General features: G+C 42.5%; 1 protein-coding gene across 2 annotated transcripts; it reads right to left on the reverse strand.

Moving 5' to 3' along the window:
• Positions 1–737: 737 nt before the first annotated feature.
• Positions 738–25,456, reverse strand: SERPINB12 (serpin family B member 12). 2 transcript variants are annotated; one of them, XM_040478621.1, is made up of 8 exons: positions 25,315–25,456; positions 12,902–13,087; positions 9,986–10,120; positions 9,081–9,221; positions 7,416–7,533; positions 5,107–5,249; positions 3,988–4,155; positions 738–3,016 (listed from the first exon to the last, which is right to left on the reverse strand). In XM_040478621.1, exons 2-8 carry the CDS (start codon positions 13,067–13,069, stop codon positions 2,612–2,614), a joined length of 1,278 nt encoding a protein of 425 aa, XP_040334555.1. In that variant the 5' UTR covers positions 13,070–13,087; positions 25,315–25,456; the 3' UTR covers positions 738–2,611. The 2 variants fall into 2 exon arrangements, with proteins under 2 accessions (XP_040334555.1, XP_040334556.1); XM_040478622.1 differs by lacking the exon at positions 25,315–25,456 and adding an exon at positions 20,249–20,378.
• Positions 25,457–25,529: the final 73 nt, after the last annotated feature.

Genomic DNA, 25,529 nt, shown 5'->3' on the forward strand with positions numbered 1-25,529 from the left:
GAGTTGTACTGGGGGAGTTTAATTCAGTCTTCAAATGGCTACAGAAAGGAAAAAACTGATAAGAAAGACAGGGGCTAGGGGCGCCCGAGTGGCTCAGTCAGTTAAACATAGGACTCTTGATTCTGGCTGAGGTCATGATCTCATGGTCATGAGATGGGGCCTGGCATTGGACTCTGAGCTGACAGCGCAGAGCCTCCCTGAGATTCTCTCTCTCTCTCCCTCTCTCTGCCCCTCCCTCACTTTCACTCTCTCTTTCAAAAATAAACATTAAAAAAAAAGGAAAGAAAGAAAGAGGCTAGGAGACAGCAGCAAGGACAAAGGAGAGATGGATGTCTGGAATTTAAATTGGCACAGCTCTTATGTTTCTGAACCCCAGGGGAGGCAGTAGTGAGAGGGAACAAAGCAGACTGACACATGGGTGGCATGATACAGGGAGCCCTTGACTAGGCTTTCCATCCAGCTCTTAACCTGTAGTCAGCAGAAATGTCTTCCAAATTTGATGATCCATTGGCTGTCACTCCCAGGTTTTGGAGCTGTTGTAAGCCTTCATCTTTTGTGTATGCCTTCATATGTAAGCATGGTGGAAAGGTGGGAAAGATTTCCTGGCACAAGATATATCTTTCCTACATAATTGAGATGAATTGTTAGTTCTGTAGATTGTGTATTTCTATATTTTTGGATGAAAAAAATTTTCAAGTTAGGTCTCTGTCACTAAAAAAGTCAGCTGGCACATAACATGTTGCACATATTTTAACTAATGACAAAGTGCTTTATTTACCAAGAAGAGACATTTTAATCGAAGATTAGTAAAGAATATATTTACTGATTTACAGAAAAGTTTAAGAATCTCACTCTTTCTCATTTTTGTAAATAGTTACATTTTCCCTTTGTGATTAAAATTCTGAGAAACCCCAATACAAATGAGAAGATGTGTTTATCAAGGGAAAGAATAAAAACGTAAGCAATGCCAGACAGTGTCAAACCTTCATGGGGGCCATAGTTATCCAACTCAGTATCCAGCAGTGATACCAGATCAGGCCCAGAGTCATCAAAACATCAACCCCAAAAGGAACCACAGAAGAGACTTTGTATCCGATTATCTGACATAAACTTGACCCAGGAGACATGCGTTCCGTGGAAAGGACTTGGAGGAGCCACCACACACTGTCTCACATAATCAATGAGGAATTTGTATACCACAGATAACCTTGGGCAATGAAAAGACTGCATGGAGAACATGGAACTAGTTGTTCACAGCACAAAGAAACCATTAATGTAGATGAGAAGTGGGGAGAGGGGGCCCGCATGACAGCAGGCAAAGTTAGCCTGCCTTCCCCTACAAAAACTGTTACAGCCACACTTATCCAACACAGTGGCAACTGGGAAGAGGGAGCCATAGGGCAGGGCAGGGAAACGGACCTCTAATGACTGTCCAGGTCTTTGAGTTAGGTGTTGTTAGTAGTCATTCCAGAGCATTCTGCTAAGGACAAGAATAAGAATTCACACAGACGTATCAGGGGATCAAGGTCCCGGGTCCTGGACCCTTGAACACTCAGGCATCAGGCTTTCAGTAGACTAGAGCCTGATACAAATCCAAGGGCCTTCCTGACAAAGGTTTCCACATGCATCATTCCCAGACCCAGGCCTGCTCTCAGGTTGTAATCAGGCATGAGGTCTCCAGGAAGAAACAGGTCTATTTCCAGGTGGCCAGACTACAGAGATAGGGGGACATGGAGCCCAGCAGTCAGCAGTAAGGGCAGTGCTCCCCTCCCCCACCTTGCATGCTGAGTATTTAGGGTTAACTACAGAGGAGAATTCTCTGAGGCAGGGGGTGAAGAAGACCCAGAGGACAGTGCTTCATGACAATGGCCTAGGAGACTCAATAAGGAAAGCCGGGACTAATTTTTAAATGCACTGAGGTTCTCCTGGGTCAACGTCAGATTCACAAAACAAACACCATCCTCCTGCACAGAATGAGTGCTGGTCAGGGCAGGCTTATGTCTTGAGCTCCCACTTAAATCCACACCAGGCCCCCACTTTCTGCCAGATGAGAAGCACCTCACAGGGCATCTTCCAGGCAGTAGAAGAAGATGGACAAGAAAGAGGCAGGGCATCTTGCCCAGCGACCGGCCATGGTTTTAATAGCCATAGAAATAGAGCTGAGCTTCCAAAACACATTCCACTTAAATATTTCTTCTTGCCACGCATGTTAAAGTGGTTTCTGAGTCTGTCATCTCCTAGAAGTGGTCTAATGATTTGGACTTTCAGAATTCCTTCATAACGAGGTAGGGAACTTAAAGTCAGTACCATCCCCATTATGTTGACCTGCCCGTGACAGAGGGTGAATTATATTCTTGAAAGCTTAGCATGGGGAAAGGTTAGGGAGGGAGCAAGGGCCTCTGATACTAATGCACATAGTTAAAAGTCAGCTACAGGGTGAAAGAAGGATCAGGACACACACGAGCCAGTGGCTGGAGGAAGGGAGCATGGAGCTGTGATAGGATTCCATCAGCTTTGGATATTGGCAAGAACACAAATGCACACATTTCGCCAGGGGAAGACTATTCTGCCATTTTCTTCCAGGTCCCAGGCACTAGACAGCATGCTCCTTTCAAGGAGAGCAGACCCTGCCATAGAAGAGAATGGTTTGGGTTTTGTTGTGTCTGATGAAAAAGAGAAAAGGGTGATTGGCATTAAACGTCACCCAGGATGGTATGGACCTTTCCATGCTGGCAGCACCACTGGTAGCTACTGCCTGGGTGCCATTTTCATCCACCTCCAGAAAGGTTTTATGGACAACTTTTGACAGGTACAAATTGGGACTTGGAGAGATGCCAGTAAGATCAGCCTTCCTTTCCTCGAAGATATCCGTGATGCCCATGCCCTGTAGAATAGAATTCAGATCGTAGCTGTCTTCTAGGGTGAACTGTGGGAAGGAGATGGCTACTGGTTTTTCTGACATATTTTCCGAGCTGCTCCAGGCCATTATTTTTTCATGGGTGATGTTCCTTTCAAGCTACAAGAGGGAGAAGATAATGTTCAGGGTCAGATTATAAGCCTGAAAAGGATGCCCCAAATACTTCAAGGGCTTGAGTCTATTTCAACAGCCAGTAGCAATCTTCGAGTTTCTTTCCTAAGCCTCAAAATACTCCTGTTTCATTTAAATTCCTCCAAGCAAGTCTCTTTCCTCTTTAGAAGTCACAAGACAGTTTGAGTTCTTTGTCCTCTGGTGTCGAAGGCCCTTGCTCCCTCCCTAACCTTTCCCCACACTAAGCTTTCTGTCCTCTGGTGTCTGACAGACTGGTGTCTGGGTGCCGAAGCCCAGCAAAGCTCAGTTGACCAAGTTGGGTGCCAAGCCTTGACATTGTGAAGTTCAAACCCCTCTTCTATAAAATGGAAATAATGCCGTTAGGCTCTTGCAAGGACTGAACAAGATAATGTATGTAAACGAATTAACATAGTGCTGGCACACAATAAATTTTGAATAATGGCTATTACTGCAGTCACTCTCTAGGTATTTCTCTCTCACTTTCTCTCTCCCTCTGTCTCCTTCTCTCCCACATGGAACAATATGTAGCCAGGCTTCCCCACCTCACAAGCAATCTATTCTGGTATCAGTATCTCCTCTCTGTCAAGGCACATGCACCCAAAAACAGAGTTCAGCTAAAGGGTCGTTCCATGAGCCATAGCAAAATAGTCTGAGCAAGAGACCAGAAGTCAGGTAATTCATAGAAAAGGATTCATAGGTCCGGAGATTGTAGAAGACTATGAGATTGGAGAGGAAAGTCTTAGCCAACCTTTCTGGTATTTGTTCTTTTCTAAACACCAGAGGAAGACCTATCTCCACGAATTCAGATTCTTATATATTCTTTGGTATCTCTGAGAGCCAAGGTGCCATCCTTCCTCAGGACAGTAAATGGTAACTTGGGCCGCTCTCCAAAGATCTACAATGAAATATTTCGTAGACACTTGAAAGTGAAGACTTACCTCTTCCAGGCCCTTCAAGTTATCTTCAGAGAAAGCCGGCAGCAGGACAAACATGCTGAGTGCCCCCTTGGTATACCTTATTTCAAGGATCTGTGCCTTCAGCTCCTCTATGAAGCCAATTCTAAATAGGCCCTTTTGATTCATCATCCTCACGGTCTTCTTTTCATTCTGTAGTGGACAAGATGGCAAGTCACAGGACTGCCAGAGTAGCTCACAGACTCACATGGCCCCATCACCCCTGAAAACAGGGCTCCATTACAATGAGAAGGGTCTTCACCAGAGGCTCTGAGCCACACCAGTGATCCAACCTAAACAGTCTTCTGCCCACTGATCAGTCAGCCCTTCCTTTACCAACACTTTTTTCCCCTTGGTTTTAATAGGCTTTTCAGCTGCCAAGCCCACCTGTTGGTAAACTGTCTATCCAGGCATCTACCTACAGTCCAGCCAGTGGAAACAAGCCCCACCAGCTTTCTACCTTCCCTGCCTGCACCACCCAGTCTCTTGGCCTCATCTTGCCCTTTCTGGCCTGCGTGACCCACCCAGTTGGAGCCTTGGTTAAATGATAACCATCTAAATGCTAAGTAACAACACTTGTTCCATAGGCTTCCATCAGACAGAAAGGCACCATCCCAAACACCTTGTGGACATGTAGGGTCATCAGTCTACAGATGAGGATGTACAGTGCCTGCTAACAGGTGACAGGCTGGAGTCTGATCCTTCCCTTTACTCCATTCTACAGTCTGGTAGCTTGGAACGTGGGTTTTTGAGACAAATACTCACAGATGTGAATGTAATGCATGAATTTAGCTAAGTAACCTAACCCTTACATTCTTCCCCCTTCCCCATTTCTCCTAGAATGAGAAAAATAATAACACCCACTTTCATAATGTCGTTTTTGGGAAACAAATGAAGTAGTGAGTGGAAAATGCTCATCTTGGCACCAAGATGTTCAACAACTTCAGGTACTGATTTTTGCTAATAACAAAATATTCTTATTATATTGTATGCTGCAACCCACAGACCTGAAGTTTTCAAGTTGAGAGTACATACTGAAATCATAATTTCTTAGTGGCAATTATGAGCAGAATATATAGAAAACCGTGTGTTCTAATATCATACCTCATTTAGAGAGAAAGGTGCATCCACTGTGTTTTCACAGTCAAAATATTTTTCCCATTTGGCCTTGAAGTAAACAGCATTCACCAGAACCAGCACAGTTGCACTGTTAATAGTATCCTTGCTGAAGAGTTCCTTGATTTTACCTTAAAAAAAAAAAAAAAAAAAAAAAAAAGGTTCCAGAGAATATCCAGCATATGAATTGTGTCAGAGGGATTCACATAGACAGATTATTCTTAATGCCACTTAACATCCTCAAGGATAGAGCATGTCTGATTCAAGAACGAACCCAAGAAAACTACACCATTCATCCTCCCAGAGGGGGCAGAGGTGAGGGTGGGAGTTATAGGGAAGGAACTGTCACTCAACCTAAGGAGGGACCCATTCTAAAGCACTGAGTCTGCTTCGATTCACTGAATCATTGTGGTTGGAACTTGCCATCAGCTATCCTATGCCATGATTTACTTTTCAAAGTAGACCCTGCCACCTGATTATATTATAACCTCCTGGAGAAACAGAACTATTGTGGAAACTTCCTGTCTTAAGCACTCATCACAGCAGAGTGTATATGTTTAAATATAAACAAAAATGCATGTAAATGTGCTAGACCAGGACATAAAACCTATTTGATAGGGGCTTTTGAGTGTGCTGTTTCATTCCATCCCACGTCAACCACGAGAAGTGGGTATTGTTATCCCTTCTTACAGAGGAATAAACCACAGCCAGCAAGAGGTGAGGCTACACAGCCAAAAATCAGCAAGGTCAGCTGAGATCAGTCCTGGGGCCTTCTGGCTCTAGGCTCCTTCCACAGTAGCACAGCCCTGAGGCAGACTGGAACATCCCAGGCTGTCAAGCAATCATCCATTTTCAGTGCCCATCCCATTCCACCTCCAAGTACCAAACCATCAGTTATTTGAATGCATGCTGAGTCCTTAAAGATGAGTAGAGCTTTTTACTGCAAGACTTCCACTTAAACCCCATAATAATAGATTACGTTGACATCACCTACACTTACAATATTCCAGAAGAGTTGGCTAACCAGGAAAAAGTAGATAGTCACGCCTTAATATGAACTTTTTTAGTGAACACACTTTCCTCTTGGCAACTGAGTGGAACCTTGAAGGAATGGGAATTTTTGTGGCATGCGGACCAAGTGAGGGGAAATAATTTTGGAATTTGGGTGCTTCTCCCAAGAAAAGGCTGGACAGGGGATTTTCGCATTAAAAAATTATTCTGGGGGCACCTGGGTGGCTCAGTCAGTTAAGCGTCTGGCTCTTGATTTTGGCTCAAGTCATGATCTCACGGTTGGTTGGGTTTGGGCTTAGTGCTGACAGTGCAAAGTCTGCTTGGGATTCTCTCTCTCTCTCTCTTTCAAAATAAATAAACTTTAAAAACTTATTCCAGGGGCTCCTGGGTGGCTCAGTCGGTTAAGTGTTTGTCTTCAGCTCAAGTCATGATCTCATGGTTTGTGAGTTCCAGCCCCACCTTGGGCTCTGTGGTGACAGCTCAGAGCCTGGAGCCTGCTTCTGATTGTGTGTCTCCCTCTCTCTCTGCCCTTCCCTCGCTCTCACTCTGTCTCTCTCTCTCTCTCTCAAAAATAAATAAACATTTAAAAAAAATTTTTAAACTTACTCCATTTTACATTGAATCCATAGTTTCACTATTCATCACTAGCTCTAAACCCCCTTCACCCAGAAAACACCTATGTACTTAGTGAAGCGTTGATAAAAATTGAGATTTTATCATTTCCATTTCCCTCTGAATAACTAGATTCTCTTCACAATCTTTCTACTAAACTTTTTTTTAATTTTTTTTATTTTTTTTTTTTAAATTTTTTTTTCAACATTTATTTATTTTTGGGACAGAGAGAGACAGAGCATGAATGGGGGAGGGGCAGAGAGAGAGGGAGACACAGAATCGGAAACAGGCCCCAGGCTCTGAGCCATCAGCCCAGAGCCCAACGCGGGGCTCGAACTCACGGACCGCGAGATCGTGACCTGGCTGAAGTCGGACGCTTAACCGACTGCGCCACCCAGGCGCCCCTAAACTTTTTTTTTAAATGGAAACAGTTAACATCCTGCTGGCATGTGCTTGCCTGAAAAGATTTTACCTTTTATGATGGAGCAAAGAAGCATCAGTAAGTAACATAGCATCTAAGCATTTGACTCTTTGCACCTGTTAAACAGGCTTTGAACATGGCCCATGTTTGTGAGCATCTGGCCTTGACAGACTAGCCATCTGAGAAACCAGGCTGACTTTTCTCCTTTTAAATGGAAAGGAATACCAGCCATAATGTGTTTGGTCTTTCTTACCTTGGCACTGAGATTCAACCCAAAAGTTAATCTGTTGTCTGGACTTTTCGGTGTCTTTCCGGAAATCAACACTTTCAATGGTTGTGTGGTAAAATTGAATCACGCCATCTAAGTATTCCTGTTAAATTGAAATAAAGGGAAATAGTGCAATGAAATCAGATAACTGTGCTAACAGTTAGGAGTGAGGCAGTCAGGAGAAGCCTAACGAGAGAGATGTGCCCAGTCATTTAAACAGGATGTGTGTCGTCTCTAGCTATCCCCACTCTTAATTAGCCAGTGGCATTTCACTCATTGTGGTGACAATTTAGGATACAGAGTGCTTGTTCATGAAGCAGTCCACAGTTACAAGGGCACAAGCCTTTCCTACCAGATACCCTTTACCTTGGACATCCCATTTGTGGAGATGTTGCAACATGAGTATCAAGTAACTTGAGAGACTTAGCTATATAACATTCCTCTATTTTTAAGAATTAAAACCTTACTTACTAGTTAGAGTTTCTGGGATGATAAAAGCCTTTTGGAAATCAGGTGATGTTTACACAACATTGTAAATGTAATCAAGGTTACCAGACTGTATACTTAAAAATGGTTAAGGAACACCTGAATGTCTCAGTCGGTTAAGCATCCAATTCTTGATTTTGGCTCAGGTCATGATCTCATGGTTGGTGAATTTGAACCCCACATGGGGCTCTGTGCTGACAGTGCAGAGCATGCTTGAGATTCTTTCTCTCTCTCTCTCTCTCTGCCTCTTCCTGCTCTCTCTCTCTCTCAAAATAAATATTTTTTAAGAATGGTTAAAATAGCAATTTTTATGTTATATTTTACCACAATTTTTTAAAAGTTATAAGGTAATATACCAAAACCACTGGTGTGTACATTTTTAATAGGTGGGTTATATGATATGTGAATTTATACCTCAATACAGCTAGTTTAAAAGAAAAATCAGGATATAAAATCTCATTTCCATTGTAAGAAAACATACTTATTTTGGCTAAAGTGTGCTCAGCCTGCCCCCTTAAGAGGCCAGCCTAGCCAACTGTATCACACATTTGCCTGTGGTCACACCCCTCAAGTTTATTGCTAAGTCTGTGGCTCCTTCCAGTGGTGACAGAGGAAATTGAAGCCAGGGCTCAGAGGCGTGTTGCTCTACATTACACACTGCTTAGCCAGGGAGACAAGCCAAGCACCTTTTTGGCTCCAAATGCAGTCTCCTTCTGCTACACCATTTTGCTGATAGGTGCATACAATTTTATTGAGGGCTGTCCTGATCGTGGTATGAAAGGTGATTTTAGAGAAGTGTTGGTGGGGGTTGGGGAGGGGCCGGAAGAGGACCTACCAAGTGTATCTACTAGGCATCTTCACGGGGAAAGACAGTCACAAGAAGGAAGGCCATTACCAAAAAGCTCCAAAAGCTATTAGTTGCATGACCCTCTTTCCGCCCACCAGCACTGGCCTCATAAACTGCTCAAGTTGAAAACTGGGAGGAGGGCAATGGAAGGTGTGGGAGAGAAAGAGGTGGGCCCCAGGCAGCCCACCAGTCCACGGTGCATCCTCCTGACAGAGAGGACTGTGTTCCAGATGGCAGATGAGTAATCCAGCTACTCACTGATTTTTTTAATTAGTATGCTATATGATCGTTTTAATCACCAGCCATACCGAACTCACCGGACAGATGGGGAATTCCTGCTCTCCGTAAAGCCTGTTGGCAATGCTTAGGGTGTAATCAACTCTGATCCTGTCTAACTTGGAGAGAAGCTGCCCGAAGTAGCAACTGAGCAGTCCACTCTCGTCATTGGAAGACTCAGCCTAACAAAAGAAGAAAAAAATGTGGTTTCGTCAGGGGGATGAAATGCCACTAAGGCATGTCGTCATTTCACTTTGTTACCATGTGGGGGAGCAATCTGAGAGGAAGAGAAGCCAGGAAGTGGTCCCAAGAGATGATCATGGCTCCCACTTGGTATCAAGGTCATCCAGGAACAATACATCTGGGGACTCAGCAGTGCACAGTACACTTGAGATCAGTGCACATTACTTTTCTTTATATTCAAAAAGATACAAGAAAGAGACCATCTTCTCTCCACCCTCTTCTTAAACTTTCTAAGATATGAGGATGGATAACCTGGAGAATATCTTTCCCACTCCTGCTGTGAGACAACCAGTAAAAGCTTTGCGTGTCAGGAGATTTCAGCATGAAACACAAGAGGCAAAAGTGGAGAAAGAGGGTAAGACTCCCACAACGGATCCACGCCCCTTACCACCCTTCATCTTCAACCATGCTCCATCCTGGGGACCTGTGGCCTGTACAACTAGGTGCGTAATGGGGTTCTGATCTAATCGTCTTTCTCATGAGCAGAAGATACCAGATCCTACTCTTGAGAAAACTGGCTGATAGCCAACAACATCTGAGATACATAATCAGAAAGGAACTGGAGGTCATATGGGGTTATTGCTATTGTTGCTGACGATGATGGCCACAACGTAATGTTTGGGAATAAGAAACCATTGCCAAATATAGCACAGCCAGAATGAGTGGTTCAGAAGAAGAGGGGAAGGGGTCTGTGGTGGCTCACCTGCAAAGTCAGAGACCCCCTTCTTTCCTTCTGCCCCTCCAGAGAGCCATCAGCGAGTTCTTCTGGGTTTTTCCTTTTCAGACAGGGATCAGGTTCCTTTGTTTCACTCTGGGAAAACTCATTGAAGTGTAGCACCTGTATGATGGCGATTACGGGGTCTTTCAGACAGTACGAACAGCAGGAAGTCTGAATAGCTTCAGCAACATTTTTACAGTGTCACAGGGACGATGATTACATGGTCAAACAACAATAGTTTAAAGAACAATGGATGTTTTACTTGGCTGTGGAATGGAAGGAAAGGAAACTGCATGCTATCTCCTGGGTCTGCATTTAAGAATGAAAGTAACCAGGGGCACCCAGGTGGCTCAGTCGGTTAAGTATCCAACTCTCAATTTTGGCTCAGGTCATGATCTCACAGTTCATGAGTTTGAGCCCCATGTCAGGTTCTGAGCTGAGAGCACAGAGCCCTCTTGGGAGTCTCTCTCTGCCCTCCCACCCCCTCCCCACCAATCGTGCTCTCTGTCTCTCTGTCTCTCTGTCAAAATAAACAAAAATTTCAAAAAAAAAAAAAAAAAGAGGGGTGCCTGGGTGATTCAGCTGGTTAAGTGTCCAACTCTTGATTTCAGCTCAGGTCATGATCTCAAGGTTCATGGGTTTGAGCCCTACATTGGGCTCTGCTCTGGCAGTGTGGAGCCTGCTTGGAATTCTCTCTCTCTCTCCTTCTCTCTCTGCCCCTCCCCTGATGTCTCTCTCAAAATAAATAAATAAATAAACTTTTAAAAGATTTAAAAATTTTTTTAAAAAAGAATGAATGTAACCAAACTAAACGAATTTGGAGGTATCCATGAGACCACACGTGGCTATTGAGCCAGTCAGACTGTTAATGTAAAATACACATTGGATTTTTGAAGACTTAGCATGAAAAAAAAAAAGTAAAAGATCTCATTTAAAGTTTTAATTCATTACATGTTGATAAGATATTTTGGATGCATCGGGTTAAATAAAATCAAATACATTATTAAAATTAGTTGCACCTATTTCTTTTTACTTTCTTAGTATGGCTATTAAAACTTTTTAAATTATATATGGGATTTGAATTATATTTTTGTTAGCACTGATCTAGACCTTCCAACCAATCAAGCAAGTGAGGACAGCAAAAGACAAGTTACCCAGAGCAGGGCAGAAAGGCAGGAGACAAATGCATGCCTTGCCCTTCCCAGGACACTTTTGCTGAGCAGGGTGAAACCCAAGGGCCTGGAGAAAGAACATCTGAAACTGAAAGTGGAGGGTGCCAACCACACTCTAAAGCTAAGTTTTGCTGATGGCATAATATTCCAAATCAAAGTAAACGCATAAAGCGGGATGAGCTCAGACACGTTCTACCTTAATCCAAGAATTCAGCTCCTCCGTATGGGCCTGGGTTCCCATATAACCTCTGTGTTGGATGCTAGATCCAGGGAAGTTATAAGACCCACCTCAGGAGCTTATAGTTTATCTGGGGAGTTGTTCTTGTCACTTTCATTCATTCACTCTACAAATTTATATTGGATGGCTACTGTAAGCCAAGTACTGTTCTAGGATAAAGATCTTCACCATCTGGGAGATCATATTCTAGAGGGGGAAGCATATGAAAAGTAATACACATAGTAATGATTACTGTATGCAGTATGTTAGAAGATGAGAAGTGCCAAGTAGGGGGAAAGTAGCTAAGGTAAGAGGGAATTTTACAGGGTTGGGGGCCAGTCTGCAGCATTAGACTGCTGGTCTAGTCAAGCAAGGTAGGCCTAGTTGAGAAGGTAAACTCTGATCAAAGACTTGAAGGAGAAAGCAAATTATAGATCAGTTATCTGGGGTGGGGGAGTGGGGGGAGGAGAGCCAGCAGGCAAAGGGAATGGAGCAAAAGCCCTAAGACATGAATAGGCACGGCTTACCCAAGGACTCTGAATGACAGTGTGGCTGGAGGAGTGGGAAGGGACAGGATGAGAGAGGAGTCACCTGGTTGTCTGGATTCAGGTACCAGACCTTCATGGGCCACTGTAAGGACTCCAGCTTCTATCATTAGTGAAATCAGAAGTCCGGGTTTTGAGCACATGAGAAACACGATCTGATTGAGGTTTTCAAAGGATCTTTCTGGCAGCTGGGTTGAGAACAGACCATCAGCAGAAACAAGGAAGCCCATGAGGAAGTTGTATCCATAAGGGATGGTGGTGGTCAGCCCTCAGGGAAACAGTGGGGAGTGCCTGTGTTCTGGTTGTGTATAGAGAGGAAAGCCTGTTGGAATTTGATGACAAGTGAGAGAGAAAAGAGAGGAGTCAAGGAGGATGCCATGATCTTTAGCCACCAGATATGTAACTGGGGCTTACTAAATATTTATTTATGGAAAGAAAGAAAACACGTACATACATTAAAAAATATTGCTAGCAGTGGGGCACTTGGGTGGCTCGTCCCACTCTTGATCTCTGGTTACGATCTCATCGTTTGTGAGTTCGAGCCCCACATTGGGCTCTACGCTGATGGCACAGAGCGTGCTTGGGATTCTGTCTCTCCCTCTCTCTCTATCCCTTCCCGGTTTGTGGTGTCTCTCTCTCTCTCTCTTCCTCTAAATTTAAAAATATATATATATTGCTAGCAGTATCGGTATGGATAACTATGGAGAGAAAGTGGGACAGACATGCAGACAGACAGAAACGGAGAAGATGAATAAGAACGGCTATCAGACTGTGGAGGCTGGAGAAGTGTCATACTGGAGGCAGAGGTTTAATTGAGCCTTGAAGAGAATGCAAGGCAGGGTGTAAATGAAAGCTCTGGGGCAGACCAGGCTCCCCACTCAAGCCCCAGGCTCGGGAACAGCTTGGCTTGCCAAGGAGGAACTAGGGTATGACCCTGGGAGTGGACCTAGAGATACGGGATCCTCACCTGGTCTATCTGCTGTGCGCTGTCACTTCTGGCTCCCAAGCGGACCATGCCAAGGGCAGCCGAGAGGCTCAGAGGACAGAAGAAGAAGTTTTTATGGTGATTATCTTTGCTTATCTCCTGGAAAAGATCAAAGCCAAATTTGGTGTTTGCTGCAACCAGAGAATCCATCCTGAAATTGACGATAGTCTAAAACCAAAGACAAAACAACACAGAGAAAGAGAACATGATGATTAGAGGAAAACAAACAGTTCTCATTTTAAATACACGTGATACAGTAATGTACAATGATTCAATATGTTATTAAAAGCCAGAAAACTAAGGTCACCATCATCTTGGTACATAGATATTGATGTCCATACTGCTATTGATACAGAAAGAAGTCTGTTTTCATTTAGGGGTGCGAATTAGTTTCCTAGAGCTACCATAACAAATTATCACAAACCAGGTGGCTTAAGCAACAGGAATTTATCCTGTCTTCATTCTGGAGACCAGAGGTCCAAAATCAAGGTGTTGGGAGCATCACTTCATTCTGGAGGCTGTCAGGAAAAAGGTTTCCTGCCTCTCTCCCAACTTCTAGTGGTTGCCAGCAACCCTCAGCGTTCCTTGGTTTATAGAGGTATCGCTTATTTCCGCCTCCAACTTCATACAGTGTTCTTCCCTGTGTCTTCTGTGTGAGTCTAAATGTCCCCTTTCTTGTAAGGACACCAGTCATTGGATGAGGGCCCACACTAACCCAATATGACCTCATCTTAACTTGATGACATTTGCAAAGACCCTGTTTCCCAAGAAGAGTACATTCACAGGTACCAGTGATAAGGACTTAAACCAATCTTTGGGGGACACAATTCTACCCACTTTGTGGTAAAACTTCCTTTATTCAGGTAAGACAAATTTACAGGCAACCGTGTCCTCAAAGTCAAGTTTGCAATCAAGAAAACTTCATTCCACCTCCTTCTCCACAGGCTATTCCCGGTTCTGCTTCAGTCTTCTGCCTGTGCTCTCCACTCAGCATGCTAGGATTGAGGAATGCCCAGCAAATGGTCATGGGCCATGTCCTTGGTCACCTCACATCCTTCTGACTCACTCCACATGCAGCCTGTAGGACTTGAGGTGCTCCTGTCAGTCATTGATATTGTTCAAGAGATCATTGATCTTGAAAGATTTTGGGAGTTTAGAAATTCTACGCTGAACCACAGGTGATATAGAACCAACATAAGGAAGTGACTCCTTGAGGATAGATTCCTTGCCCCCCACAATAATCTATTCTAGAAGTATCAAGAAAATCTTACATTGGAGTGTCTGGGTGGCTCAGTCGGTTAAGCATCCAACTCCTGATTTCGGATCATACCATGATCTCACAGTTCATGAGACCAAGCCCTACATTGGGCTCTACACTGACAGTGCAGAACCTGCTTGGGATTCTCTCTCTGCCTCTCTCTCTGCCCCTATCTACTCTGCTCATGCTCTCTCCCCGAAAATAAATTTTTAAAACTCATTGGGAAAAAAAAAAGAAAATCTTACATAGATCTCACTTTGGACCATCCCTCTCAGATGAAATGTCTTTTCTTTTGTCATTTTGTCTATGGATATTGTGTATTTCCTAGACGGAAATGTGAACCCTCTTGTTTGTGTTTTTTTTATCATCAGACATGTGGCACATAGTAAACATTAAGAAATCGTTACTGCATTGACCAGTGTACATTGGTTCTAGAATCATCCCAGTTTGATATGGGCCTTTTTAGTCTATAAACCTAATTCAAAAAGATAACATGAGATACCTTTTTTTTTTTTTTTTAATTTTTTTTTTTCAACGTTTATTTATTTTTGGGACAGAGCGAGACAGAGCATGAACGGGGGAGGGGCAGAGAGCGAGGGAGACACAGAATCGGAAACAGGCTCCAGGCTCTGAGCCATAAGCCCAGAGCCCGACGCGGGGCTTGAACTCACGGACCGCGAGATCGTGACCTGGCTGAAGTCGGACGCTTAACCGACTGCGCCACCCAGGCGCCCCGAGATACCTTTTTTAGAATGTGCTAGATAAGGGCGCGTGGGTGGCTTAGTTGGTTAAGTGCCCGACTTCAGCTCAGGTCATGATCTCACAGTTTGTAGGTTTAAGCCCCATGTCGGGCTCTGTGCTGACAGCTCAGAGCCTGGAACCTGCTTCAGATTCTGTGTCCCTCTCTCTCTGCCCCTCCCCGACTCATGCTCTGTCTCTGTCTCTCAAAAATAAGTAAGATCAATAAAATAAAATAGATAAAATAAAATAAAATAAAATAAAATAAAATAAAATAAAATATGCCAGACATATGTTTTACATATATTAGCTTTAACCCCACAACTCTCCAGGCTAGATATTGGCAGTCCCTTTATACCAGATGAGTAAAGAATTGAAGAATCGAATCACACACATTGGCCTAATCTACGTACTGTTTCTGCTGTAGCTTCTATTTCTGCTAAGTTGCCCTCAATATAGGGTAGGCTGACCAAACACACGCCCACTATACGTTGGTGTTTTTCCCCCTTGTTCAGCTTACAGTCCATTTTTATCCTTACTTTTTTTTCCTGCCAAATTTGCACATGACTTGTATTTCTCATTCTGTACTGATAAAACTGGGTTCAGTTATGTGTTTTCCAAGAAACCTATGTCCTGAGCATGCCTGGAAATTCAATAACGCCTCACACCTCAGAAATCTACACATCCAACATATTCACTCTACAACAGTGGCTGGCATTACCCACTTAGGAACAAATTTACTAAGAAAGTGGAGAAATCAGATAAAGTCAAGGTGGTCTGGTTTGAGGGGATTGCACAGGCTTTCATTAAATCATAAAATTTTGGATAAAAAGTAGTCTGATGTTGGGGCGCCTGGGTGGCGCAGTCAGTTAAGCGTCCGACTTCAGCCAGGTCACGATCTCGCGGTCCGTGAGTTCGAGCCCCGCGTCGGGCTCTGGGCTGATGGCTCAGAGCCTGGAGCCTGTTTCCGATTCTGAGTCTCCCTCTCTCTCTGCCCCTCCCCCATTCATGCTCTGTCTCTCTCTGTCCCAAAAAAAATAAATAAACGTTGAAAAAAAAAATTAAAAAAAAAAAAGTAGTCTGATGTTTTTTAAAGCCTCGTTCGTATAACCAAGGTGGATATTTAACTAAAACATTTGGCATCAAAGGAAAAAGCAGTGGATGTTCTGGCTGTTTGTTCATTGCTATTAAAGAAGCCTAGAGACACAACACTAAAGGAAAAGAAGAGATTTGGATTAAAAACTGCATTATCCCAATCTGGCTCTTTAAGAAATGTTCCAGCCATTTGCTCAACTTTACCCTGTTTCTTTGTGTGGATGTGCCTCTGGCATCAGAGGGGTGGGGTGTTCCTTTCTGGCACGAGATGCATGGAACTGAACAACTGGAGTCTTAACCTGCTGTGGAAAGGACGTGATTGCTCATGCAGGCCAACTCCCTTCTTCTTGAGACGAAAAAAAACCCGAGGCCCGAAGCGGTGAAGTGATTTGCACCCAGTCACGAAGTTGTCCCGGAGAAAGGCAAGGCTATGACCTCTCCACGCCCAGGCCTGCTCTCTCCTGGAATATGCGGTGTTTTGTACCCATTTCTAATTCTGCTGCTACTCTTATTCACGCTGGGAGCTGCAGTGCACCCTCAAACTCTCTCTGCCATTGGTGCATAAAGAACAAGGAGCCCATGCTAAATTTTGTCTCAGGAGTTTCCCAACCTGGCTCCAAATACTATCATGTTCTCCCCCAGCAACAAGTCCCTTTTCTGAGCCTTATCTGCTTCTACCCCGTGGACTGGTTCTGAGTTTCCATGAGAGTCTATGGAGCTTTAATTCTGCCCTGCCTTCCAAGGGAGAAGTGAGAATGGTAGTAATAGAAAACCAGCCTGAAAGTCGCAGTATATGTTAGATGACGATAGGTGAGCATTTATTATAGGAAAATCTGGCCTGGGGTTATAGAAAACTCTAAAATATAGAAACATAACTTTATTGCTGGAGGGGTTATCGGTGAGAGGATGGGCTAAATGCGTAAGGGGCATTAAGGAAGACACTTGTTGGGATGAGCACTGAGTGTTATACATAGAGATGAATCAGTGGAATCTACTTCTGAAATCATCATTGCACTATATGCTAACTCATCGGGATGTAAATAAATAAATAATAACAACTTTATTAAAATGGCATCTGGTAATTACCTTTGGAGTGCTGTTGTCGTTTTGCTTGTTTTTAAATCAGAAACTGGCCAAATTTGACAGTGACCTAATTGCTCTTTAAACATTTACCAAGTTCTCCCATTGGGGGGCAGTGATGACACATCAAAGGATGAAATGAATGAGACCCAATCTCTGCCTCTGAGAAATCCACCCTCTGATAGAGCACGTACTACGTTAGAAGCAGCTCCAGTGGGGATATAAGAGCATAGATAGGAGAATACGGTATTAATTCACAAAATGAAATGGAAAAAGCAAAAGAGTATTATGTAGGAAAAAAATTTTAAACAGCCCTCATCAAGACTTATTTGAATATTATCCTAATAATATTCAAACAGCCAATTTAAAAATATAATACTGTTAACATTTTTAAGTCCACTTAACACTGTTTTTATTCACTAGAGATAAGCTTTGGTGGGCAGTAAAAGTCATGTCATGTTGTCACAACAAAAGATAAAGTAAAATAAAAAGAACTCTAAGGTCAGTTTTCTTGTCCTTACCAAAAACCCCTTTACATCAGTACTAATCTGAAAACAGTAGGACTAAACCAGTCTCCAAATCCACTGGATTTACAAGTGGCACCAACTTACCAATAAATGGACAGTAGACATCTAATCATCATCATACTAAAATGTAACCATAACAGATATTTTCCAGAGATGCAAAATCATTTTCAGATTTAAAAAACTGTGTGCACAAATACATTCATAAAAACACTTCTGTCACAGCCCAAACTCAGAAGCACACCAAATGTCCATCATCAGTAAGATAAACAGCTTGTGGGTTACAAGTCCTACAATGGAATACGCACACCCATGGGTCTGAGTGAACTCTAGTCACCCCATAGTAACATGAATCTCACAATACAATGTTGAGTGAAAGAAGCTGTACAGGAAGGGTCCATAATAATACGGTTATATATGACTTTTCTATATATTGATGTATGTATATATATTTATACATAAATTATATATATATATATTTAAAGTTTAATTTTACTTAAAAAAAATTTTTAATGTTTATTTTTAAAGGAGACAAAGACAGAGCATGAGCTCTGAGAGGGAGACAGAGAATCTGAAGCAGGCTCCAGGCTCTGAGCTGTCAGCACAGAGTCCGACTTGGGACTCGAACTCACGAACTGTGAGATCATGGCCTGAGCTGAAGTCGGACGCTTAACCAACTGAGCCACCCGGGCGCCCCTCTAAAGTGTAATTATTTTAAAATGTACTGCAGATGTATTACTAAGCATGGCAGCAAATTTTCAGACACTGCAACTTTATTTGTGTTTAACACAAGAACCAGGATGCTATTGAAAATTGAAGACTAACTTCTGACAATGAAATGTAGTCTCCAGATGCAATTAGGATGTTCCCTAAGCATTAACAGGAGGTTCTTTACATCCGCTCTGGAAAACATCTACCACACAAAGAAGTTAGTTCAGCTAAGTCTAAGCCCAAAGGCTGATTGCTGATGTAAGCTGCTTCTTAATACTCCAAAACTTGAAAAACGTGTACATAATTTACTTCAGTCATCATTATTTCCAAACAGAGCTGAAATAATCTTTAAAATAATAAGGTCCTTCAAAAATCTATTCAGCTCAAGGAATTAATACTATCCCACCTATGATGACTTTATAATAATAGCTACCATTTAATTCGCCTACAATATGCATGGCTTTTCACAAACGTCTCTAATTCTCAACAACCCTGTAAGTTAGAAATTATCTTCATTTTATTTTTTTTTTCAACGTTTTTTATTTATTTTTGGGACAGAGAGAGACAGAGCATGAACGGGGGAGGGGCAGAGAGAGAGGGAGACACAGAATCGGAAACAGGCTCCAGGCTCCGAGCCATCAGCCCAGAGCCCGACGCGGGGCTCAAACTCACGGACCGCGAGATCGTGACCTGGCTGAAGTCGGACGCTTAACTGACTGCGCCACCCAGGCGCCCCTTATATTCATCTTTGCACCCCATCAGTAAAGAATATAAATCGTGGCACAATAAGAGCACTTAATAAGCTTTTATGGATTTATTTGCTAACATTTGCCCCTTTTTCATTGCAAATAATTCGAATGTTTGAAATAGTAGATGATAATTCTGTATTTCATATTCACTCTGCATACATTCTGCAGGCACCTATAATCAATAAAGATGTTACATAGCAGAATCAACTTTTGATTAACTTTCTACTGTTTTAGGAATAGTTCACTTGTGAAAATTGGTTTCCTTTACAGTGAAAATATAAAAGTTTAGACAAGATAGGTTTTCCAACACCCCCAAAAAAATCTTGGGGGAAATTGTTGTTTACTATATAGTAGGGAGAAAAAATTATATCCCCAGAATATTTCATGTCTTGTGATATTCATAATGTCCACAAAAGTATTAATAACCCAAGAATGAAATTCCAACTTTACACAGGTAGATGGTCTACTGCTAGAATAAATACTCAGATCTGGTTACAGCTAACTAAATGACAAACAATATGGAAAAACAAAGAAATAGTTGTGAAAGATGCAATCAAAAGCATTTCCAGGGGCGTCTGGAAATGGTGGCTCAGTCAGTTAAGCATCTGACTTCGGCTCAGGTCATGATCTCACGGTCCGTGGGTTCGAGCTCCACATCTCACCGTCCGTGGGTTCGAGCTCCACATCGGGCTCTGTGCTGACAGTTCAGAGCCTGGAGCCTGCTTCGGATTCTGGGTCTCCTCTCTCTGCCCCTCCCCTGCTCACGCTCTGTCTCTCTCTCTCTCTCAAAAATAAACATTTTTTTTTTTAAAAAAGCATTTCCAATTTATGGTGCAAAAGAGATATGCAAGCCCATATTATTTAAAATATAGACAATCTGATAATCTATTCCTGGTGAAGGTAGTAGTTTTAGAAAAGCTACTGAGGATGAGACCAGTGCTAAAGTTGAATGGGCTAATAGATATGAGCCGCCAGTCCAAAAATCTGCTTAAAATTCAGATATTTAATGGTGACAAATAAAAAAATCCTACTTGTGATGTTTAAAAATAGATATTCTAAATATTGCATCATTTTATATTACAGAAATAACAAAAAGATAAAATACAATCTGCCAAGTATGTAAAGATTTTAAAACTATCCAAACATCCACATTTTAAGAAAATCAAGCAGGTACATCAGACAGCTGACCAGGTGCAGGGGGACCGAAGAAGATGAACCGAAGAACAGATGTTGCTAATACCTCCTAGCAAGTATTGCCACATTTACAAGAAATTCAACACATCATAAAACCAACTGCTCTTTTTTTAAAATTTTTTTTCAACGTTTATTTATTTTTGGGACAGGGAGAGACAGAGCATGAACGGGGGAGGGGCAGAGAGAGAGGGAGACACAGAATCGGAAACGGGCTCCAGGCTCTGAGCCATCAGCCCAGAGCCCGACGCGGGGCTCGAACTCACGGACCGCGAGATCGTGACCTGGCTGAAGTCGGACGCTCAACCGACTGCGCCACCCAGGCGCCCCCAACTGCTCTTTTTTTAAAAGACATTGACTTAATAATAAAAATGGCACATCCTTTGGCTTCAGCCAAATCTCTTTTGGCTTTCTGTAATTTGAAATAATTTTCCAGTGCAATATGCATTGTTAAAAACGACATTAGGCAATGCTCGCAGTTACCTTCTTGCCTTCAGAGTTGCTGCTAACAGCTGGCTGGGTAAGTTTCAATCCACACCCCGTCGGGAATGGAAATATATGAACTTTGCCCCTCCCACGAGGGCACTTTTCCAAGAGCCATTTGGGAATCCAGGGTAAAATTGTCATTGATTGATTAAAGAGAACAAAAAAGAGAAGTGTGTGGTATATATATTTTCAAACAAATTTAAACCTTCTATGCTTTCCACTAAAATATTTAACTTACTATGCTTATTTTTTTAATGTGTATTGATTTATTTTGAGAAAGAGAGAGAGAGGGAGAGAGAGCAGGGAAGGGGCAAAGAGAGAGGGAGAGACAGAATCCTAAGCGGGCTCCACGCTGTCAGCACAGAGCCTGACGTGAGACGCAGGGCTTGACTCAGGGCTTGAACCCACGAACCGTGAGATCATGGCCCCAGCTGAAACCAAGAGTCAGACACTTAACTGACTGAGCCATTCAGGCTCCCCTTAACTTACTGTGTTTGTATTTTCTATGCTTTTTTCCAGTTGGGTCTCTTTTGAGATGCCTCATTTGACCTACACCTTTCAACCCAAATTCCTATACTAGAGGGAGAAGAAGAGAACTATTATACTTCATATAACCATTATCTTGGACATTCTCTTATACTCCCATTTCTATATTTTTCTAACCTTTTTTTTGACTGCAAAATGTATGTTAAGCTATTCTCAATGTTCTTTTTTTTTTCCTGCAGCAGCCATGGGGTGGAAATGGGGGTTACTATTTAATTTATCAACTAGAATAGCTGAATACCAATCAGAGGATGGAAATTATCAAGATCTACGGATAGACCAGGTGGGGGTGCTTTCCAGAAGAAAACTACTTTGCTAGGAAGCTAAGAACTGATCAACTGTGTGCCAGTATCTCCAGAAAGTCCGTCCAATTTCATCTCCACATCCTGTGATCTGCTCATCTCTTTATCTTATTTATTTCCTCAAGGAATTTTAGAGCTCCAGACACTCTTCCTTTCCCTCCCTCCCTTTCTTCTTCCTCCCTCTTTTTTGTCCATCCTTCCTTACCTTCTTTTTTCCTTCCCTCTTCCCTTCCTTTGCCCCCTTTTGTCCTTTTTCTCTTTTTTTCTTATCAGCCTTCTAATCAAGTTTTCATGGGGCAAATATATTCCAGCACTAAAAAAACCAAAGTTCCAAACTGAGTCAGATAGCTTCTGATGTTGCTTTTAGTTCTAACATTCTGCAGTCCTGATTGGTTTGTGGCTATAAACATGGGGGTCGGTGAATCGGGAACAAAGGTTGTAACTAGGGAAGAGTTAGGAAGAGTGAAAACTGTGGAACTGACAAGATTCAGGGACAGAACGAGGACTCCTCTCTGGCCTGGTTCCCTTTTGGACAGCTTCGTCTTCCTTTCCTAACATCTTGACAGACAATAATATTTCGGAGCTCCAGCCCCACAAATATGATTATATGAGACAGAGAAATTCAAAAGAAAAACTTTTTGAAAGTAGGGATATTGCCATTATGGAGAACATAAACTGCTTATAGATAACGGACGTACATCTATGTGGAGAATATAAGCTGCTTATGCAGCTAGTGGTAGTGTATAAATACAGTAAGTACAAGCCAGCTTTACAAGGCACGATATTGACCAATGGAAATCCGTAACTGATCATCGAGAGGGCCTCTCAATTATCAATAGTGAATGTAGAAAGCAAATATGTGGTTAATTCTCTTCCCTTCCTTTTTTCATTTGAAAAAAATGCTTGTGGGCTTTTTCTCTAAACTTTTCCACAAAATTCTAAAAACCATCATTTTTCAGTTGAATTTTGTCATTGATTATGACTTACAAGAGGCTGGAAAATTTTAACGGGTAATCAATTAATACTCCATTCCAGCTGATGAGTACTTCACACGACTGCTGTCCAGCATCATCTTTCAAAAAAGATACTATTTACATTAAATCCAGGGTGTGGATTTCTGGTTGTCACATTTGTTGTCGTTGGCGCTGATATTCGCATCGCTTGGGGCTTCTGGGTGCCTGAGCAGATTCAAAGCTTCTTTGAATATCTTTCATCTAGGATGGCATCTGTTTATCCTCTCAAATAATCACCTGTTTATCTTCCGATACAATGCAACAAAGGTCTGACTACAGATGACTGTACCCTACAAGCCTAAAAATTTGGTGTGGTGTGATTGTTCAATCAGTAATGATGAAATCAGCAACTAAATGTAGCTAAATATTCAGGTACGGTAATAAATTGCTCAGGAGCATGTGAGAATCCGTTGAGCACCTACAATGTGCTAAGCATCGTGTGCGATTTTGCATACGTAATAATCTCATGTGAGTGAAAAAAGTCAGTCTCTCTAATGTCAGCGACTTAAAGTGTCAGCAAATTACACTAGAGTTTGAAGGAATGTTGGAGGTCGCTAACCTGACACTGCAAGGCAAGCTGGCAAGGCTTTCTGTGTCAACAGGCTGTGAGAACACAGTTTCATCAAGGGCAGAGTCGGACGGCTCCTCCTAGGTATGTTACAACGCATCATGAGTTATGAACCAATCTTTTAACTCGTTACTAACTAGTCATTTTCTGCCCAGATTAAAAATTCAGGAATGCCGGAACGATTCACCGAAGTCTTTGCCAGCTAATGATGCAACACAATATGATTAAAATTCTCCGGTGCCATAAAGGCAGTCTTTTTGAAAGATTGTCAAGAGTCTCTTTTTCTTCTAATTTTACATCACATCACCGAGGAAACAAAATGTGTCTGGGGAAAATATCAGCATAGAGGCCTTTGAATCTAATGAAAAATGGATCTTTTACGTAAACTGCTGACCTCACATGCATCGTTTTATCCTCCAAACTTAAAAGCCTGGGTAACAGCATATAAAATCAAATACACACACACACACACACACACACACACACACACACACACACCCCACTAAAACAACAAAAAGCAACAATAATAAAGATGAAAACACACCAAGCTTGTTTTAGCACTTGCAGTTACTCTTAAGATATCAATCACCCTTTCCAGAAATGCCCTCAGTTCTCCTAGATCCCAAGCCGAGGGCTCCAGGCTTGGCATCAGTACCACTCCCTGCCCCAATGGGACAGAGACACAGGGACCGCAGAGGGTCAAAGCTACGAGATGGTGAAGAATACAACACGGAACCAGCAGCACATTTGCGATCGGAGGGTGCAGATCTCGCTCTGAATCTTACTAGCCTGACATCTGGAGCAAATACCTCTTGAACTTCAATGTTCTCACCTATTCAAAGAATAGGAATAACAATACAGCCTTCCTTGCCCTAATATGTTACACAATATGTTAGTATTACTAGTATAATTATATAGAATTAGTACTGCATAAATGTTTTTTTACTTCTTAACAAAATCCATATGACATCTATCTATTTCTTCCGTAATTGTAAACCAGGGTTTCAACATCCTGATCAAGGTTCACAGACTACAGGCTTTGGGTTAAATCCAGCCCACTGTCTCTTTTTAATAAGTAAATTTTTATAAACACACAGCCGTGCCCATTCATTTACTACTGTCTGTGGCTGCTTTCCAGCTATAATGGCAGAGCTGAAGAGTTGTAAAGAGACCATATGGCCTGCAAAATCAAAAATATTTATTATCTGGTCTTTACTAAGAAGTTTGCCAGTCCTTGCTTTAAATGATAAAGCACCATAATTTTTAACACCTATGAAATTTTTATAGCCTTAGATATACAACTTCTCTTTACATAGAACAAACGTTATAATATACTGATAAGAAATACAGTTTCTTAAATTAAAAATATGCATGGGGGGGGGTGCCTGGCTGGCTCAGTTGGTTAAATGTCTGACTTCGGCTCAGAACTCACATTCATGAGTTTGAGCCCCGTGTCAGGCTCTGTGCTGACAGCTCAGGACCTGGAGCCCGCTTTGGATTCTGTATCTCCCCCTCTCTCTGCCCCTCCCCCAACCTCTCTCTCTCTCTCTCTCTCTCTCTCTCTCTCTCTCTCAAAAATAAATAAGCATTTTTTTTCAGTATGTATTTGGATTTGACCTCAACCCCAGACAAAACTCTAGATCCCTTGAATACTGCAGTAAAAGAATAGCCCAGACATCCATTCAGTAAATAACTATTTCTGAGTGCCTACTATGTGTCAGGCACTGGCTGTCCGGTGAGCAAGAACGTGATTGCCCCTGCACTCACGACCTCTAGTGCAGGAGGAACTTACATCCCGGACTGTCTTACCTGCATCTAGATGTCATAAACATTTATAGGGGACCTAATATGTCACAGGCCCTTCCGCATCCATTACCTCACTCAGTTCTTCCAATAAGTCAAGGAGGAAGACATTGTTTCCCTAATAGACAAATGAGGAAAGCTAGGACTCAGACACATTAAGTTGCTCGCAGTCGTGAAAGTAGAAAGTAGCAGGAGAATGTGATGATAAAGTAACACCTCCCTTTCCCCCCAATGCCAGGAATAAAGATCTTCAAACATCTAGTTTCAGCGCTGTGACCACTGGCCTCAGAGACACCTGCACCACCAACTGCTTGCCCGCCTCCCCAGGACATACCTGGAAGCCGGTGAGAACTGTCCCCAGCGAAGGTTTGTGCTCTGATGAAGTCAATTCAGTTATCACACAGAGGAGGGAGCAGCCGAGGCTTACCGCCTATGAAAACTGGTAAGGACAGGTGTTGAGCAAGTAATTCTATGCGCTTTTTAATTATGACCATGAATCACAATGGTTAGCCTATAAGACAGAGTGGGGGGAAAGACACACGTTTATGG

The sequence above is a fragment of the Herpailurus yagouaroundi genome, unplaced genomic scaffold, assembly GCF_014898765.1.
Source record: "Herpailurus yagouaroundi ecotype Mexico unplaced genomic scaffold, PumYag 142, whole genome shotgun sequence".
In the NCBI taxonomy this organism is placed as follows: Eukaryota; Metazoa; Chordata; class Mammalia; order Carnivora; family Felidae; genus Herpailurus; species Herpailurus yagouaroundi.